Source organism: Festucalex cinctus, chromosome 1 (assembly GCF_051991245.1).
Source record: "Festucalex cinctus isolate MCC-2025b chromosome 1, RoL_Fcin_1.0, whole genome shotgun sequence".
Lineage (NCBI taxonomy): Eukaryota > Metazoa > Chordata > Actinopteri > Syngnathiformes > Syngnathidae > Festucalex > Festucalex cinctus.
This window is the reverse complement of record NC_135411.1, coordinates 46,950,914-46,968,056: the sequence shown is the minus strand read 5'-3', so window position 1 is coordinate 46,968,056 and position 17,143 is coordinate 46,950,914. Positions and strand designations below refer to the sequence as shown.

Sequence of the window (17,143 nt, the reverse complement as noted above, 5' to 3'; positions counted from 1 at the left end):
AACAGTGGTTAAATGATTGTCCTGACTAAAACGAGACTAAAATGTTGACAGTTTTTGTTGACTAAATCTAGACGAATAAAATTATGTTTTCTTGGACTAAAAGACTAAAATGATAGATTTATAGTTGACTAAAAATTGACTAAATAAAAACGGGATGATGTTGAATAACTATGATAAAAACTAACAAGCGTGATTGAAATTGGACTAAAACTGAGACTAAATTTAAAAATGGCGGCTAAAATTAACACTACTAATGACAACCCTGCCAAGGCTGCCAAAATAAAGAAGCTGAAGGGACCAGGGTCAATTATGAACCCTACATGGTAGGTAGGCTACATCACCAAAATGTATACCTTGGCGAACAAAAATTAACACCTACAGCCAGTGTTGCCGGTAACGCGTTACTTAGTAACGCGTTACTCAAAAAAAAAGTTGCTTTCGAAAGTAACTAATAGTCTAACACGTTACTTTATTCTACAAAGTAGTCTGATTAAAGTTACTGTCCAGAGAATCAATGCGTTCAAACTATCTCACTGTTGTAACAGCCACAAACAACTACTGCTAACTACGAAGATGAGGCAGAAGTCATTGATCACCACACTGAATTCAGCCATGGTCTGGTCATGAATGGTCTGCACATTCAAAACAAAAGTGATGATACTTTTACTACTAGTTTTATTAACCAACAGGCACACAACACAACAAAAAAAGTGTGCATTATGGACCATAAAAGTGGTAAAAAAAAATAATTTATTTCCATCCTCAACTGGTCCGTGAAGCATTATGGGATGAGGTCGTCTCCGCCCTCTCGCCAGGGGGAGTGACGTCAGACAAGTTACGTTTTCAGTAGGGGTGGAACAAAAACACGATTCGACCGAACCATCGTTCGTCAAGGGGAGCTAAACGACCGTATCGGTTGCGAGTGAGGCTTTATGATTTTCATAACAATAGCAAGAGTTCTGCGCCGTGCTCTACTTGTTTTGTTTACATTTCAGTAGCATCACCATTCAAGCTACTTCCGTGTTTCCGTGCTCGCGACACGGCGCGCGCGCGCGCAACGAGTGACAACATACAAATGGAGACAGTTAGCAGATGCCGGTGCCGTACATCTCGGTATTTCCCATGGCTATCGAGTCCTCTCGGTGCACTTGTATGTCTCGGGCCGGCGTTGGTACTGCGCGCGAGCCAAAAAGAATAACTCCCGTGACGATCCAATGCATGGATTCAAACGACACAGGTATGTCCCACAGCCAACACACCAGCTAAGCTAAAAGCACACTGCAAGTATCTCATTTCTCAGTTTGTGGCTCCCTGTCAATGTCTACAACTAGCATGAGCAGCAGATAGGAGAACTGAGACGTGCCCGCGATTACGACAGCCCAAAAAACAAAATATATAAACAGTAGTGATTCTGTGGTCATCATCGTGTCTCAGATTAAAAAAACAAAAAAAGATGTCATACATTAACCAAAAATTAAAGTGATGACAAAAGAAAAAACAATTGTTAAATACAAAAATTGTTGATTAAAAAGGGAAATGAACTTTTGGAAATATTTTTGCATATATTAAGTGGTTAAAATGTGTTTGATAGATTTATTGTTCCATAAGGTGGCTTCATATTTCTTTTGGCTGGACGGTAGGTTTATTTCATGTCTTAAATTTATGTTTCTGAAATACTTCACAATGTGCAAATATTCTGTTTAATTGCGTTGGTGTCTGTCTAAAGGTTAAATATTTATATTTAACATTAAATTATCAACCTTTTGTTTTCCTGATCCTTATTTTGAAGAGAAAAAACAAACAAACCAAAAAACAATTATAACTGTCAATAACTACTAATAAATATTTAAACTGATACATGTGTACACACTGGAATAGCGGAACAAACAAACAATAGAGGAATTTAGGCGATTTTCATTTTCAACCTGGATAGATTTTTATTTTATAAAAAGTATTTACGTTACAAGAAGTCAAGAGAGACTGCCTATTTTGTTTTTCATAAAAAACAACTTTATTTTCGTGTTAAAAATGCACTTTCAATAAAGTATTTGGAACTCCGTTTCTACTGCATTATTTTTATGTTGAGATGGTGTTATCGGCAGCTGCTGAAAGTAACTAAAAAAGTAACTTTTAATCTAACTTAGTTACTTTTAAAATCAAGTAATCAGTAACGCAATTTAGTTACTTTTAAAACCAAGTAATCAGTAAAGTAACTAAGTTACTTTTTCAAGGTAACTGTGGCAACACTGCCTACAGCAACCTTTTATCTAAGAGTGAAGGTCAACCAGTTCACAAAAGCAAGACATTATCAGCAAGCTTATTGAAGAGAACTGTAAGACTCACAAGTGTTTGTTTTTTTTCTTTCTTTTTTTTTAAGTTCTAAATTTGAGTAATACTTTTTACTGTTAATCTGCTTTCTTCACAGATGGACTGCCTGGGAGTTGCTTTAGAACCTCAAGGGATTTGAGGATGATGTACGCAAAGAAGGCGAAAGGATAACACGAGTTATCCCGTTATCAGCTAAGAGTTGAACTCTCCAGCCAGTGCAGGCCTGAATGAAGCATCGCCAGGACGCAGCTGAGCAAGTAGCTACAATTTGGACCATGCAACTGATATGATCATGTTTTACTATTTATTTACTATGAAAATTTGCCACTTTTTAAAAAAAATTGTCACATAAATTTGAAGACAGGTACCGATGGCCCAGGGCCATTGCCCAAAAAGGATTCATGTTGGACCCAGTTGACTTTACATTTTCGTAAAACGAGAAAAAAATATTCTGGTACTTTTTTTAATGTTGTAACTGAGTTCAAAACAAAACAAATGCAATTACGCTTTTATCTACAAAAACAGCCAAGACACATTACAAAACACATATTTTGCACTTTATTAAATGAAATTTGAGCCTCTTCTACATATGTTCAAACTTTTCTCAAGTTATATTTACAAGTACGTACATTTAAACTTTCAACATTAACTGTAAAAACTCAGGGTCACGATCAGGGAATGTCAAAAACATTCAACAAAATTACCCTGAGAAATATTCATACTCCCTTGAAACACCTCAGCCTGTTCTGGGGAAAACATTTTCATTCTAATTCTCAATCTTGTGTTATTTTTGCTTCGAAAATTCTCTTGAGACTGTGAAAAATGCAGTGAATGCTGAATCATTTCAGCATCTGGTTTGACTTATTCCCACATATACAACATTCCAGAATTGGAATTCATCTCTTACAATGACACCCACCCCACCTATTATTCCACATCTTTCCCATTCTCGGGTATAATAGGGCCCACCCGTTTTACTATTATTTACTTCACTTGCCTCATAGCACCAACATAAGAGGTACAAAACCACTTACATAGTTTCTGGCTCGGAGTATATCAGGAGTGGCCAAGTTTAGTCCTCGAGAGCCCCTATCCAGCCTGTATTCCATGTCTTCCTCCTTCAGCGCAGCTGAATCTAATGATCAGCTAATCAGCAAGCTTTGCAGAAGCCTGATAACGATCCTGATCACGAATCAGGTGTGTTAGTGGAGAGAAACATGGAAAACAGGCTGGATAGGGGCTCTCGAGGACCCAACTTGGGCACCCCTGGGGTATATAGATGTACTCTATGTACAAAATTTACACTTTTTTTTTTAATGCTTTCATAGATAAATTAAAGGTTCGACAAAGAGGTCAGAGGTTGGAGATTGAACTGCACACCAAGTACAGTAGTTAAAAAGCACTTTCATGGTGTCTGTCCTTATGATGGCATCATAATGCCTTCCAGGGAATGCTTCAACTCTGACGTCTACCAGATCATCCGCAATTATGTCTGTTTTTGTGGCGGAGAGTAAAAAACTGCAAATAGTTACTTCTGTACTTAAGTAGATTTTTTAGGTATCCTTAACTTGAGACCCCCCCTCACACCACCCCCTTTTTTTTTTTTTTGCCCCTACATTTGAAAACTGATTATCTGTACTTTTATAACTTACTTGGCTCAAATAGGCTGGTTACATATTTCAACCTCAGAGGACGACTATGTAAAGAAGACAGGAATAGAAGTAAAATAAACCGTGGTCAGATCTTAGATTGATTTGAGATCTTCATAAGGCGGAATGTGAAATGCAACAGAATTGAAAAGCTAAATTATCCCCCATCCAACACCCTATTTAAGCAGTGTTGCCTGAAAGCCAGTAGCTTCTGGCGTTCAAAAAATGTACCTATTTTGAAGAAAGTTATATTTTTTCAGCCGTTATCATTTGCTAATTTAGCACTTTCTGTTAGTTCACAATGCTGGTTAGCAAAACGGGTATTGAGTACAAACTAAAATGAATTCAAGTAAAGGAATTGAATCAGTACTACTTCTACACAAGTACAGTATCTGTCCTTCTACTGAAGTACAAAAAGTGAGGAATTTTGCCGCCTCTGCTATGATTCGATTCAACCTGACTCTTGCTTGGTGAACTATTCGAGTGTTTGTGTGACAGCTTATTAACATTTTAACGAGGTACAGACCCCGAGGTTGACATGATTGGAGATGCAGTGAACCCCCGCATAGTCACGCGTCGCCATTGGCGGATTGTTTTGGGGAACCTATCCAGGATGAGTCACTGAAGGATTCACCTAGTTGCTGTTGTGTGCAGGTCAAAGCCATTTCTAACATTATAATTTTGCTTTGGTGCCATATTTGGGCATCTTGGTGACAAGGAACTATTTTGGAGTGAGGGTATGAGCTTCAACCAAAAAAAAAATAAAAAATCCATCCAACATCAACAACTGGTCCACAATGCTGCAGCTTGAGTTAGCCAGTAACAGGAAACTGGGCCATAATGAAGTGGCACTAAAGTCTTCACCATATGATTTAAACATATTTTAAAATAGTACTGTTTGTCTACAATGTATGGAACAGGTGGACCTAAATTTGTTAGCCTGACAACAGCATGATTGCCTGTCATGTTGGAATACTTTTGTTACTGGTGACATGTCTCGGAGCCTAACCAATGAGAATGCGGGGAAACACTGTATTAGTTCCACCATTTGCAGAGTTCATCCTTCGACGAGACTGTGATACATATTTGAAAATGGTACAAGTGTGCACGTGACATGAAAAATGAAGGAGTCCTCTTAGAGCAGTATACAAGTACCGGACTTCTTTTCATCATCCACATCCCCGCTGCCCTCTTTCCTGTTGGGATCGTTGAGCTCGTCGAACAGCCCCGTTTCGATCATCTCCTGCTGCCATTGGATTGGCACGGCACCTGAGCTGAACTCCTTGAAGAATTTGTCATCCTTGTCATCAAACTCGATGCCTTTGATTTCAGAGAACTCGGCGATGTCGCCTGTGTCCTTGGCGTAGACCACGTTGGGCTTTGGCACCCACGGGGGCGGCACCAGGCCGGCCTCCAGACGGGCAAAGTTTATGCTCTTGAACCACGGATGCTTCCTGGGGTCCGCCTTGTCGTCCCTAAAGAAAAGGGAAGAAACCGAACATTTGACTTGAAACGTTTAGGGAATTGTTGTTGTGCTGTTATGTGCAATACAGTTGAACTGAATCATTATAATATTATTGTGTTATAACCATTAATGTTTCAGTAGCTTACAATAATATAAATTGTATTTGTATTTTTATTTCATTCATTATTTGCCATTTTTTTGTGTTCAAATAGGTTTGCAATGTGTGCTTTAATGAATGTAAATGTGTTTAAAGAAGTGATTTCCACCAATTATTCCATTTTAATTAATTGCTCTGAAAATTATCAATTTACTTCAAATAACCGATCATGTACCATCGTCTATCCATCATCCATTCATCTATCCAAGTCAGACGTATAGTGACAGGTACAACGAGGAATAGGCCAGTACTGATACCAGGTATTGATATTGGCGCTGATATCAGCCTAATGACGCCGCCCTCTTGTGGGCATTTTATGATCATGAACTAGAAATTAAAATAAAAAATTGCATTGCAATTTCAAGGAAAATGCAATTGGGGTATATAAGACTATCTATAAAATGATCTATCTTCTTTTGTGGAAATGTTATGTATTAAAAGTACTAGTGGTATCAGTACTTGGTATCGGTATCGGTGACTACTCAAGAGTTGAGTACTTGTACTGGTATTGGTCTGAAAAATGGTGGCATTGAACATCCCTAGGTAGAACAATGACCAGTAAATGTTGTTTGACTGATTAGAGCAGGGGTCTCCAAGTTGGGTCCTCGAGAGCCCCAATCCAGCCTGTTTTCCATGTCTCCGTCCTTCAGTACAGCTGAATCTAATGATCAGCTAATCAGCAAGCTTTGCAGAAGCCTGATCATGAATCGGGTGTGTCAAGTGGAGAGAAACATGGAAAACAGGCTGGATAGGGGCTCTCGAGGAGCCAACTTGGAGACCCCTGGATTATAAAATCAATCAATCTGAATATCCGCTTTTTGTGATATTTTTGTTTGCTGATGTGTTGTGACATTTTTTTAAGTAATATATGCGCCTTGGCTCAGTATATATCAGTTGGGAAACACTTGGTTTAAAGCATTTTGGAGGGGTATTTTTAGTCTTAATACTTTATATAAATGGTGTCTGTATATCGCAGAATTTCTCATTTAGCTGGAGGATCTGGAGCTAAACTGAATGGGACTCACAGTACAATGAAACAATGACCTCCTCAAATCAGGGCGGGCCCCTTTCTAGGGGTGGGGGTGTGGTTGGGCGCAGTGGGATGCCAGAGGGGCGCGGTGTGGTCTGAGGAAAAATGTGGGGGGGGGGGGGGGGGGTTTGTTTGTTTGTTTTTGCCGTACTGGACTAAAGTGTGTAATTGCACATCCACTACTGTAGGTGACAGTGACTCTCATTGTCAGAGAGTGCAGAAGGAGTATTAGTTCATCTGCAGCCAGAGGTGTACTTGCAACAATTTTATAGACAAATCATACTATTTATAGTCTATCAGGGTTGGGGGAGCGCAACAACATGTCACTGGTATAGATAAATGAATAATGATTTTCAGACTAATTAATCATTTCCCCCAATGAGCGTGGTTGTGAATCCCCATTCTCGAGTAACTCTTACTTCACGCCGAGACGCTCCTCCATTTTCTTCTTGAGGAAAAGCTGGATGATGTCCTTGGTGGTGGCATCGAAAAACTTGTGCTCCCACTTGGGTTCCTCGTTGAGAATACGACGTTGTACCTCTTCCTTCTCCACCTTCTCCTTTTTGCTATCGGGCCCTTTGAAAGGCGTGTAGCCCGCCACCATCTCGTAGATGCTGCAGCCCAACGCCCACCAGTCCACCGAGGTCCTGTAAGGAGTTTTGCTCAGAAGCTCCGGGGCCATGTATGCTCCAGTACCAGCCTGTGGAAGGAAGACGTGGGAAGGCTTTAATTTCAGAGGCATAAGGAACATGAATGATGCCTCGGATGCAGGATATTCACAAATAAACTAGCCATCGAGGATGCATGGCCATGTTCACTTTCACCTTTAGCTTACTTGCTCTCCGCCGGCACTTGTGTCATCTCCCGCCCCTCCTCCCCTCATCCAGCATGACCTGACCTGCAGTCTCGAACAAGGAGCTTAATCCTAATGCTAAGCCTACTACCTGTCAAGAGTCATGTGCGTCTACACGCTGACAGATTTCTCCTACGTCTTATAGACAGAGCAACCATTTCTGGGCTGCTTGCAACTGTAACAGGGAATGTGTAGCCTCTCTGGGCTGATTCATGCAATTGACAAATACTCCACCAAGGAATTGACTCGATGCTCAAAGCCAAAAACAGAGTGTGGTACGTTACGTACTATGCATTCCCAACATTATCATCAACTTCTTTTGTGATCTGTTGATAGTGTTACAGATAAGCTACACAAGTCATCCTGGAACCAACTCACGATAAACTTAAAGTCACCTTGCCTGAAAATTTCCTACTATTACTTTTCTGTCAATCTGATCAGGGACAGACTGTATAATGCCTGTTAAGACGATTAGAGGAAGCAAAGCCAGCCTTGCCATTGGAGGTTAGCACAGTCACTTTAGCTTGCTGAAGAGCATCGCAGAACAGGATAATGAGATTACTGGACGTTCATAAGAGCTCAAGGCTTACTCCTTGCTATAGCACGTACAAGACCTTAAGGTACCCGCTTTCAGAAGTGGCAATCTTTTGTGATTTACATCTTTATGTGGTTTAAAAATCAAGATGTCATAGTTTTCTTGTATCAGAAAAAGAAAGATTTGGACTTCATCAATTCTTTACTAAGATGGCACATTTTTTATATTATCAAAAAAAGTGAAAATGGGTTTTCGGGGGCTATGGTAAGTACATGGAGGGCTGCAAAACAGTGGTCATGTACTCATTTAAAAGATATTCGAAGATGCCCCTAAAATGCCTTGGCTATAATCTGATCACAAAAGGATGAGTTACATAATGAACACAGACACACTCTTTCGCACAGGTTACTTTAAACAGTCCTGTAATCCCTGTCCGGATTTACGGTGAAAAGCCCACCAAGATTGACAACCTGCCTAAGAACATGGGTTCACTTTTAGTGATGACCTAATGATACCCGTTCCTTACCTAATGATATCCGAGCACCGGAAGGAGGTGCTGTTTGTGAGTGTCGTCTTTCCTTCATTTTGGTGTTTCTGAGACTGCATTTGCGTCAGAAATGTGTGTGGCTCGACTCACCATTTGAGTGACACGCTTGCCCGGTGAAATCTCAATGGCCAGACCCAAATCTGACAGCCGACACTGGCCGACGCTGTCCAGCAACACGTTCTCAGGCTTCATGTCACGATAAACGATATTCATTTCATGCAGGTGAAGAATGCCGGTGGCGATCTGGGCCGTGTAGTGAATGACGCGCTTCATCTCAATGCCCTTGTCCACGCCCTTGCCGTCATAGCCTATATTGTAGATGTGGTACTTGAGGTCACCTCCGTTCATCAAGGTCATGACAAGGCACAGGTGGGTCTTGGTGTCGTAAGCGTAGGCCAAGTTGACCAGAAAGAGACTGTTGACCTTCTCCAAGATCTTTTTCTCCAAAAGGGCCATCTTCTCACCGTTCTTCTTCTTCAGTCGCTTTTTACACAGTTTCTTGCAGGCGTACATCTGCCCCGTGTTTTTCACCTGGACGGCGCATACCTGCCAAAAAGTGTCAAGTGAATGATTGGATTCAAGAAGAAAACTTACAAAAATGACACAAAAAGGCCGTATTTCACCAACTTATGTGACTTAGTGTCACCAATTAGACTTTGCTTTACCCTAAAACTACATTTCCAAAGGCAGTTTATAGTTTCAGGTGTTCTTTAATGTGAAAATGGCATACACTTAATGTGGATAATAGGTTCAGCCATAGTAGTAATCCTCACAACCTGTCTCATTTAGTTTATTAAGAGGTGAAACATCTTTAACAACCATCCATGGTTGATATCAATTCAATGCCCTGAAACCTTCTGACCCTTGCTTTTGTCCTTATTTGCATAACTAGGTTTACTGCCAAGAAGTTCCCTCAGCATGAGCCTGAATCAAAAAAGGAGTTCCTCAAGGATCTGTACTTGATCCTGAGTCATTCGTGCTGGACAACAGCATGGTTGCGTCAAGTTTAGCATAGTTTAGTCAGTGTTTTGTTTAAATCAATATATCACTTTTCAAGTCAAGTTTATTGATATAGCCCTGAATCACACAAGCGTCTCAAAGGGCTTCACATGGCCACAGTTGACAAATATCAACGACATCCCCTGATCGAACCACAAAAGTGCAAGGAAAAACTCAAAAAACCCCATCAGGGGAAAAATGAGAAACCTTGAGACAGGACTGCAGATGTGGTAATCCCCCTTCCAGGATGATCAGGCTGCAATGGATGCTGAATGGGCAACAATTTACTTAGTTTGTGATACTAAACAATAACTAGAATAGTGCAAAAGTCAATTTAGGAAGTTGAAGCACTACAAGAAAACGTCGTCAGGGTAGTGGGTCCTCATCCAAACCCAGCCCAGTAGGTTGTTTTAGGCATTTGGAGTTGGTCATTTAAAGATTGAGAAGCCAACCTCCTTGCATAACATACTTTACTATTATGCATTTATTTGTATTAAAAAATATGTACTTCACTCAATGAGAGATGTGTTTTGAGTACTTTTTGATTAACAGATGGACTAGTTTCTCCATAACTATTTTATAAACAACCACAGTAAGTAAAGATATTCCCTAAGACTTACTTCCCGATCTTGTGCCATTGATACTGAAAACTGCACTTCTAAAATTGAACTCTTACGTTTGAATGCCTCGTAACTTGATGAAAACAAGTTCCTGGATGCAATGTGTTTTCGTATTTCTATTCCCATTCAAAGCTTTCACGTCAACATTATTGCAGTTCTATAAAAATTGCATGTTTGTTTATATTTTGTTAACTTTTTAAGGATCATATTCACGGAGTCTCACAATTCTGTCATTTTCTCAAACATACTGACAAAATGTCACAAAGACGCGGCCTTACCTCTCCAAAGCCACCTTTTCCCAGAGTCCTGAACTCGTAGAAGTACTTGTCGTTGACGGGCTGCTTCTCATACTCCTTCCACTGAAGAAATTTGTCAAAAAATGGACTTGCCTGGTAATCTGTAAAAGGTTTTCCCTTCAAAAACTCTCTCACACCATCCTGGACTTTGCCTTTCATCACCTCATCAAAGGTGGAATCTGTCACAGCTTTGCATTTGTCAGCAGCCTCCCCAGTGAGAAAGGACAAGAAATTCTTGGAGTCAGCTTTGCAATACTTGTTGATGATGTTCTGACGCGCCTTGTCTTTTACTGCACCTTCAGCCAGATCCCAGTCGTAAAGCTCATCCAAGAAATCAGCAGAGAGCTTATACTGGGCATTACTTTCCAGGAACTGGCGGAAGAACTTTTTGCCAATAGGCTGCTTCTCACAGAGGGATACAAAGTCCTTATCGATTGAAGATCGCGCTGCAGCGCATTGCTCCGGCTTCGGCAGACACAGGCTGCGGCGGCGCTTTCTCATCTCCTTGTCATCACCGCCCTGGGCTTTGAGGTAGGCCGTGTTGGCCACCAGGTTATCCAGTCCCCCCATGTCACACATCTTGGCGACTGTTTGTGGTCGGCCCCCACTTACGCGACTGGCTTCTTCAGCAACTCCCAAAGGAAACCCTCTTGCAACTGGTGCAGTGTGTCTGAGGATGCACTGGTCTCAGGTTGCCGGACTGTCAAAAGTCAGGGAAAGAATGAGCTCCTCCACCCAACCTACCTGCAAACCTAAGACACACTGACACACCCAGTAATTACTCATTTAGAATTAAATACCAGGGAGGGATTTTGCTTTAAGTATCTTTGTGTGGTCTATTCGAGGATGCTGTGCACAGAAAGGGAATCGTAAGCGGGCTCTGTGCTAAGAAGCTTTGCGGCCCTCTATATTTGTTCACCAGATACAACAGTCACTAGCATGGATCCTTGACTGTGCACTAACTTTTTCAGTTGTGATCATGCTCAGGTTGAACTCCTGTTTCGATCCAGGTGTTGTTTTCACCATAACAAAATTTGTGGGAAATGTTCAGAGTTGAACTTTTTGGCCATAATTCCGAAAGGTAATCATCACTGAAAAACATGCAACCTTCAGTGAAGCACGTTGGTGGCAACATCAAGATTCGGGGCTTTGCTTCATCTGGAACTAGCGCCGAGACAAAGTGGAGGAAATTCTAAACAGTTCACCTCAGATAATATTACACAGCAAATTATGGAGAGTAAATTTAGAGTAAAATAAAGAATTGGAAAAAAACAAAACAAAAATAAAAGTCACTCAAGGGTTGAGGACCGAACTCACAACCTTCAGCTTAGTAGACTGCCACACTACCACCTGAGTTATGCCCCTTCTAATGTTTTCTTATCTCCAAGAGGAAACCAAAAAGCAATCATTTTTGGTCTTGGAGTTACGAAAATTGCAGCTGACACGAGCGATATACTAACACACAGCAGGAGCTGCATGGCTCAGGGAGTAGATCGTCTGTCTCCAAAGTTGAAGGTCTTGAGTTCGTTCCTCCACCCTTGAGTGACTTTTATTTTTCAGTTCTTTATTTTACTCTCTTCCAAGTGTAGATATAACTCTAAAACTGAGTCCATTTGGTCCCACTCTAAATAGAGTCAAATTTACTCGACATAATTTACTGTGTAGCTAATCCATTTTGAAAGAGTCTTAAGCTGTCAGGGCATTATTTAAAAACACAGGCTTGTCGTCACAGCTTCGACCAGAGACCTTTCCATTTACAATATACCAGGAGGGTAAAATCATCTATTTTTAGATGACTATTGAATTAGCCATGCTTAATTGGCAAGTGATGGTTGGAGAGAAAAATCATATAAAAGTGCAAACTGCCATTTAAAGAAAGTGCCATAAATATAAAATATGTCAAATGTCATGTTGTGAATGGATCATAGTATCAGAACGGTTTTAAGCACCCTGAGTGTTTGAAACAGGGTCAAGGCTTCCAAATGTTCCAACAGGTTAGAAGATTAATCTTCATGCCCACAAGTCACTGTACGAGGTCCCTCTAGTTACCGCGATGGGAGAATCTCTGCTGAGCCATGAATTCTCATTGGAGCTCCATCGTGCTTTAATGGATTACAGGTGCAAGTCAAATGTCGGCAAACATGGCGGCGAGTGAGCGGGAGACTGAGCTGAGGTGCAGACGACGACAAGCCAGAGGTGTCTGGCGCTATTTTCTCCACTCCCTACGAGATGTTTGATCTGTGAGAGGAATGAGCCTTTAAACTGGGAGGGATTAGTGTGGCCTGATGAGCAAGGAAAGGTTAAGATGGCCAGAGCATATTGAACCAACCTGCTCCACTATACATGGTCCATCCTCTTAATGACTCAAGCTGTCCACTAAAGGATCTGCTGAGTTCGGACAAATATCATGCAATTTTCAAGAGGTTCACAACATTCTGTTGTGGAAAGGCCTGTACCTCCTCCATCCACTAGGAAGCAGTGTTCCTGTCTCCACTGAACGAGAAACGAGTCTTTTTTTTTTTTTGTTTGTTTAAAAATAGGAAATTGAAAAACAGAAATCGTATTACCTGTTTATTTAACGCAAGTCGGCATGGTTTGCCTTGACTGGTGAAAGTTTCTTCTTTTTTTTTTTTTTTTTTTAAAGAGCTCATTATTGTTCATTCGGTAGTCTTACCGATTCAACGTCTTATCATTATTGCTCTTTTTTTTTATTTTTTATTTTATTTTATTTTATTTTTTTTTGTGTGTGCGTGCGTTTGCGTGTGTGCGTTTGCGTGCGTGCGTTTGCGTGCGTGCGTGCGTGCGCGTGCGTGCGTGTGCGTGTAAATACGTATCAATTTATACTCATTAATTCACCTAAAGCCTTATAAATATCCCATTACCCTTCGCCTTAACCAGGTACTTCAGAATCTTGCCAGAGTCGTGAGGTTTAAATGGTCAGGAGACCAGAGAAAAGGTCAGAAAAAAAATAAAGAGAAAAGAAAGATAAATCAAAGTGAAATCCAGCACCGACCAAACACTTCCTGCCTTCCCCATGATTACAAAATCAAAGTCTTACGCCAACCCCGGAAGCCTCTAAATTCCAGCAAATTAGCGAGATCTCAAGAGACCAGAGGAAAAACTAAAGAGAGGAAGGAGGGAAGGATCGATGAGGTAGAGTGAGATCCATAGAAGCCAGTACATCCAATCCATCAAAGTGAAATCCAGCACCAACCAAACCCCTCCTGCGTGGTTACAAAACCAGAGTCTTATGCCAACCCCAGAAACCTCAAACTTCCAATAAATTGAGATCTCAAGTGACCAGAGGAAAAACTAAAGAGAGGAAGGAGGGAAGGATAGATAAAGCAAAGTGAGATCCACAGACACCAGCACCAACTGATTCAAGGGGCTGTGGGAGGGAGAGGCAACTTCTGTTGAGTTTCAGTAGATGCTGGTGCGACGGATCTGGCATGCATAAGGACCACCACCAAAGAAAGAAGCCGTCAACCGCGGTCCAGCAAAGCGAGCACCGCCCCCCCCCCCCCCCCCCCCGAAATCCCCAGGCCGCGGCAGCACCAAGGCCACCCCCAAGCCACCCGAGCGGACACCGGTCGGCGAGCCGACCCAGACGCCCGGAACACCCCCGCCCCAGCCCCGGCCCACACCCCCGAGCCCAAGGCCGCAGAACGAGGCCCAGCGGGCCCTCACAGCGCCCCACCGGTCCCCAGCCCCCATCCCCCCACGACCCCCCCGCACCTCACCCAAACTCGCCACCCGCCACGACCCAGGCCCCACCACCCCCGGCCCCCAAACCCCCGAACACACCCCGACCCCCCAACACCCAAAAAATATATACCCCATTAAGGCCATTTCTTCCAATGCAAAAAAAAAAAAAACCTCCTAAATTTCTGCCCAATACATCATTAAAGTTCTTTTCAACCAGATTTAGCTGTTTTACATTTTGTTACTTCTTGGAACTCTTGTCACATTTCTAGTACAGTATAACAATAACTTAAAAAATACAAATATGTGTTTGTCAATCTGCTTGTTAGTTAAGTCTACTTCCTAGTATTATTAACATGTAACAAAGCTAAAAATGCTCATTTGGGGAGGTAGATATTACAGTAATTTTATTATGCGGTTAGCTTGTCATATAGCAAAATAATGTAACAAAAATGTTGCTCGTCAGTGTATTACTTCATGTTTATTTTTGGTGTTAACATTCAGATGGCACACATTATCCATACAACCAAAGAATTTGAACACTTAAATGAAATACTGTAAGGACTGTGAATAATAGGAGTGGCAAATCACTACAACAGTCGTTAGTGCTTTCTTCTCTCCATTGTGTGTTCCACCTCAGTGACTGATTTTAGGTCGGAACAAGATATCTCTGACCTTTTCTCAGGAGTCAGCGCGGCCTTCTCTTCTTCGGCCCTCAGCCGGCGGCGGCTGATGAGCTTCTGTAGCTGCAACTTGTTGGTGAAGAAGATGTTGCGCCAACCAACTTCTCGCGCCAGGGCCGGAACCTCGGGGGAAACTGTTTTGCAGCGCCGCCGAACTGCCTGCTCCCAGAACTCCTCTGAGCCACATAACTAACGAACAGAGTTGTAAAGTACAGTACAATACTATCTGTGAATTCAAAAGCCCCTAAAGCTTAAAATAGCCCATCACGCTTTAATTACATTGGAACACTTTTTCAAGACACAAAAAAATACATTTAACAGAATTATATATTGCATTATAGTTGGACTGCAAGAAGTGAACTGCAGCATAGCTGGAAATTAGCCTGTATATCTATTTCTAGTTTTCATTGTAATGAAGGACAGGTCAAAAAGTCTGTTTTTGTTCATGGTACATTTTTATCTTGGTGCATGGGAGAACTTACCTGTTTGAACCTGTGCGAAGTTCGTCCGAGCTGACCCACATCTTCTAACTCCAGATAGTTGACGATCTGCAGAAGTAAAGCGTCGGGGAGACGTTCCAGGTAATCAAAATGACCTTGGCATAGAGCCTTTGTGTACTTCAAGGCACCATGGCCAAAGACCGTCCTGAGCTCGCCTGCAAAGAAGATGACATTTGCCAATACAAATTATTTTAAATAGACTACGTGGACTTTATTGATACTTAGATTGTGCTTACATGTTTACATGTACATGCTTACATTCTTACATTACAGATTTCCCCGATACATCAGTGTTCCACCACTTATCTGCTCAAGATCACATGTGAACTTCAATCTAAGTAAATTTCTATATAGTTCTGTATGAGGACAATTAACGCAACACAAAATGTTAATTCCTCATACAGAGTCCTTACTTTGTAGCTTGCTGTCTTCCAGGAAATCCTCGTGAGACATAATCAGCTGTCCTGGCTTTGAAAGCCTGTATACAGCTCGCGGAGATATCATCCACCAATTCCAAATCACCTGCAAGTATGAGACAAATTATACATAGCCAGGAGACACAACAAACACAAGGCAGTGGTTCCCCAACCACTGTGAGGCAAATCCAATTTCATTTTATTGAGCTGCTTGGGGGATGGAATGTTTACTCAAAAAACAAAATGTATTTTTATCCGTCTAATTATGCCAGCGACATATAGAAACATATTTGATGGCAGAATGTACTTTTTAAACTGTCAGTCATACAACAGAAGAATAGTGTTGTATAATTCTAACAGGCCCAGATTTCACACGAAGTGAATTTGTGAGTAAACTGAGACGAGGTCATTACATCAAAACCGTATGTATACTTTTTTATGTCGTTTTTGTTTTATGGGGGTTTCTGATGTTAAATGGGTGCCTTGACTCATTAAAGGTTGGGAAACACTGGCATACAGGTAGCCTACATGTTGCGCAAGAGAACATCAAACCACTGGAAACTAAGCTAATTTTGTTCATTTTGAAATTTCAGTTGTTTTAAGCCATCCATTCATTTTCTTAACCGCTCATTCCTCACAAGGGTCGCGGGGGTGCTGGAGCCTATCCCAGCCCGCTTCGGGCAGTAGGCGGGGTACACCCTGAACTGGTTGCCAGCCAATTGCAGCAGTTGTTTTATGTCCTTAATAACATTAATATCAGTTTTGCCTGATGCTGTCACAATGTTGCCCATAGTAAAGTGTAGTGTACAATTATACACTATTATTAATACTGTACCGCTGTGACAGTGCTATTTTTTTTTTTTTTTTTTTTAAATACATCGTTATCTGTTTTATTAATACATGAACAGTTGTGGTAAACGAGCGTGGCTAACGGCCATTTGCACTCGGCGTTAAGAGACTGGGGGAAGGGGGGGAGTAAAAAAGTGGCAAAAGTCAGAAAAGCGGGGAAAATAACTTTTGGCAATTACGACTCAAGTGTGTATACTTACGTCTGTCTTGGTAATGACAAAGTTATAGTAGTTTTGATTTGTTGCGGGACCCCGTCCAGAGATTTCAAACAGCGGATCTGTCAGCAGCGACGCCATTACAGTTTTATTTACGTTGCCATAGGAACCGCGCTCTATGGTATGCAATGCACAGAATACACGCACCGCTAACACGCCACGTGATGTCTTACTTATTTATCTTGGCTATAATTAACAAAACAAATCAATACAGTATATTTAATCACGAGAGGTAATCAAGTATATTACTAAGTGCTTCAAACTTTATAAAGTAGGCTTATCCCATAACAATCCTAAAA

The 17,143-nt window shown here is 41.4% G+C and overlaps 2 protein-coding genes across 2 annotated transcripts; both read right to left on the bottom strand.

Annotated features, from left to right (window-relative positions):
* Nucleotides 1-2,868: 2,868 nt before the first annotated feature.
* Nucleotides 2,869-13,951, bottom strand: grk7a (G protein-coupled receptor kinase 7a). Its single transcript, XM_077538430.1, has 4 exons — nucleotides 10,462-13,951; nucleotides 8,655-9,110; nucleotides 7,049-7,329; nucleotides 2,869-5,452 (listed from the first exon to the last, which is right to left on the bottom strand). Exons 1-4 carry the CDS (start codon nucleotides 11,056-11,058, stop codon nucleotides 5,113-5,115), a joined length of 1,674 nt encoding a protein of 557 aa, XP_077394556.1. The 5' UTR covers nucleotides 11,059-13,951; the 3' UTR covers nucleotides 2,869-5,112.
* A 692-nt stretch (nucleotides 13,952-14,643) lies between these two features.
* Nucleotides 14,644-16,953, bottom strand: fbxo36b (F-box protein 36b). Its single transcript, XM_077539319.1, has 4 exons — nucleotides 16,830-16,953; nucleotides 15,778-15,886; nucleotides 15,347-15,519; nucleotides 14,644-15,053 (listed from the first exon to the last, which is right to left on the bottom strand). The coding sequence occupies exons 1-4, from the start codon at nucleotides 16,923-16,925 to the stop codon at nucleotides 14,784-14,786; spliced, it is 648 nt and encodes a 215-aa protein (XP_077395445.1). The 5' UTR covers nucleotides 16,926-16,953; the 3' UTR covers nucleotides 14,644-14,783.
* Between the last annotated feature and the right edge of the window lie 190 nt (nucleotides 16,954-17,143).

What these genes read in the sequence shown, in the direction of transcription:
- fbxo36b (XM_077539319.1), bottom strand. Translation starts at nt 16,925, where the DNA reads ATGGCGTCGCTGCTGACAGATCCGCTGTTTGAAATCTCTGGACGGGGT. An exon ending in TTGTCATTACCAAGACAGAC is followed by an intron (nt 15,887 to 16,829) that starts GTAAGTATACAC and finishes TCATACTTGCAG; the next exon opens with GTGATTTGGAATTGGTGGAT. An exon ending in CTTCGCACAGGTTCAAACAG is followed by an intron (nt 15,054 to 15,346) that starts GTAAGTTCTCCC and finishes TCTGTTCGTTAG; the next exon opens with TTATGTGGCTCAGAGGAGTT.
- grk7a (XM_077538430.1), bottom strand. Translation starts at nt 11,058, where the DNA reads ATGTGTGACATGGGGGGACTGGATAACCTGGTGGCCAACACGGCCTAC. An exon ending in GAAAAGGTGGCTTTGGAGAG is followed by an intron (nt 9,111 to 10,461) that starts GTAAGGCCGCGT and finishes ACTTTTTGGCAG; the next exon opens with GTATGCGCCGTCCAGGTGAA. An exon ending in GCAAGCGTGTCACTCAAATG is followed by an intron (nt 7,330 to 8,654) that starts GTGAGTCGAGCC and finishes TTCCTTCCACAG; the next exon opens with GCTGGTACTGGAGCATACAT.